We start from the raw sequence: 1,708 nt of genomic DNA, 5'->3' as shown, positions 1-1,708 counted from the left end.
TATGTCTCTCATATTAACCAATAGAAACCAATATTAACCAATTTTACATTTTCATAGAATTCTATAGTTGGAGGGGACTCCCAAGGGCATCTAGTCCAACTCCCTTCTTCCAGGCAGAAAGGCACCATCAAAACTCTCCTGTCAGATGGCCATCCAGTCTCTAAACTAATTAATATGCTTTCCCCATGGAGCAGGAAGGGACCTCCAATAGTCATCCACATAGGGATTTCTTTCCAGCCCAGCCCAGAGTTAAATAATAATAATAATAATAATAATAATATCTTACTGGCATCTGCACGCATTATTTGCCGATACATCACACAGTCCTATACACTTGGGAAGTGTCCGATGTGTGATCCAATGCAACGGCCAGCAGAGTGACTGCTGTGGACTCATCTTGTTATGTTTATAATAATAATAATAATAATAATAATAATAATAATAATAATAATAATAATAATAATGTTTATTTATATCCTGCCCCCTCTCCCCAGGGGACTCAGGGCAGCTTGCAACATAAATAATAAAATACAGTACAATAAAATACAGAATTGGGATACACATTAATAACACAACAATCAATATAAAACACAAAATACAACACTATCAAATACAAAATTAACAATAAAAATGATGGGCATTGACTTGAAACAGTCATTCTCATAAACTAAAAGATGCTTGTTACTATAAATCCATAGCCTAGAGCTTGACAAATCACTGTCAAAAGCCTGTTTAAATAACCAGGTCTTCAAGGTATTCCATTAGAGCTCTTCTTGTTCTTACATCAACATTTCAGTCTACACATAAGTCAGTTTCTCATAATGTCTTACTTTGATTCCAGTTCATATCTTCAGTTAAAACCTGAGCATCCACTAGCCACCCTTGTGTTAATTCACGGTCACACTGCTGCAGGGCATACACTTTTTTTGTCTCTTCATTCCCTAGAATTTTCCATGCTCGATCAATTTTGATGAATCTCTGCATCCGTGCCTCCACTTCTCCTGATGGCACATCTGTGCTCTGCTTGTCTGGATGATACAGTAATACTAGGCTTTGATACTTCTTTTTCAATTCCGTTAAACTATCTGATGGTGCTGTACCCAGAATGCTGTACCAATCCTTTTCAGGCAGTTCTCCCAAAGTCATTGCATAACTAGGTTTAGCTCTAGCATCCAACACCACGGTTTTGCCTCCTTCCTGCATTTCTCAAGGAGAGAGATCCACAAATGCTAACCTGGCACTTAATAATATTGAAGTATCAGTCACTTCTCCTCTTTGCAGATACAATAATTTATTGAAATTCTGGCTGGCTGCTGCTACAGAGGAACAAATTTCTCCCCTATCCTGAATGGGGCTTTCTGATGCGAGCGTAATTTTAGGAAATGTAGTTTAGGGCAGGGCCTTTTGAATTATCTGGCATAGGGCTCCCCACCTTCCCAAACTGCATTTCCCAGAATGCTGTGTTCTCAGTCTCCCGCCCAGCCCAGCTAGCTGCCCTTCCTTATCATGACTGGCAAGCAGCAATCAATGGCAAAGCCATGGCTTTGCCAAAGAGGCTTAATTTTTATACTGAAAATTAAACTGCCTTTGAGAAGCTTCCGAATGTTACAGAATCTTAATGAAAATTATTGGAAAGTGTTCAAATTTTGAAATTTTTCTCCCCCTTTTTTGCATGTTTCTGTGTTTTCCCAGTCTCTTTATCATCAGA

At 38.6% G+C, this 1,708-nt stretch overlaps 1 protein-coding gene across 1 annotated transcript; it reads right to left on the bottom strand.

Annotated features, from left to right (window-relative positions):
- Positions 1 to 816: 816 nt before the first annotated feature.
- On the bottom strand, positions 817 to 1,362 carry LOC107982336 (dnaJ homolog subfamily C member 24-like). The gene has a single exon (XM_062969400.1). It carries the CDS (start codon positions 1,201 to 1,203, stop codon positions 817 to 819), a length of 387 nt encoding a protein of 128 aa, XP_062825470.1. The 5' UTR covers positions 1,204 to 1,362.
- Between the last annotated feature and the right edge of the window lie 346 nt (positions 1,363 to 1,708).

Source organism: Anolis carolinensis, chromosome 2 (assembly GCF_035594765.1).
Source record: "Anolis carolinensis isolate JA03-04 chromosome 2, rAnoCar3.1.pri, whole genome shotgun sequence".
Classification (NCBI taxonomy): Eukaryota; Metazoa; Chordata; class Lepidosauria; order Squamata; family Dactyloidae; genus Anolis; species Anolis carolinensis.
The sequence above is the reverse complement of the archived record's forward strand: the minus strand, read 5'-3'. Positions and strand labels throughout refer to the sequence as shown.

Bases quoted from the DNA above. Each gene is read 5' to 3' on its own strand.
- LOC107982336 (XM_062969400.1), bottom strand. From the start codon at position 1,203: ATGCAGGAAGGAGGCAAAACCGTGGTGTTGGATGCTAGAGCTAAACCT.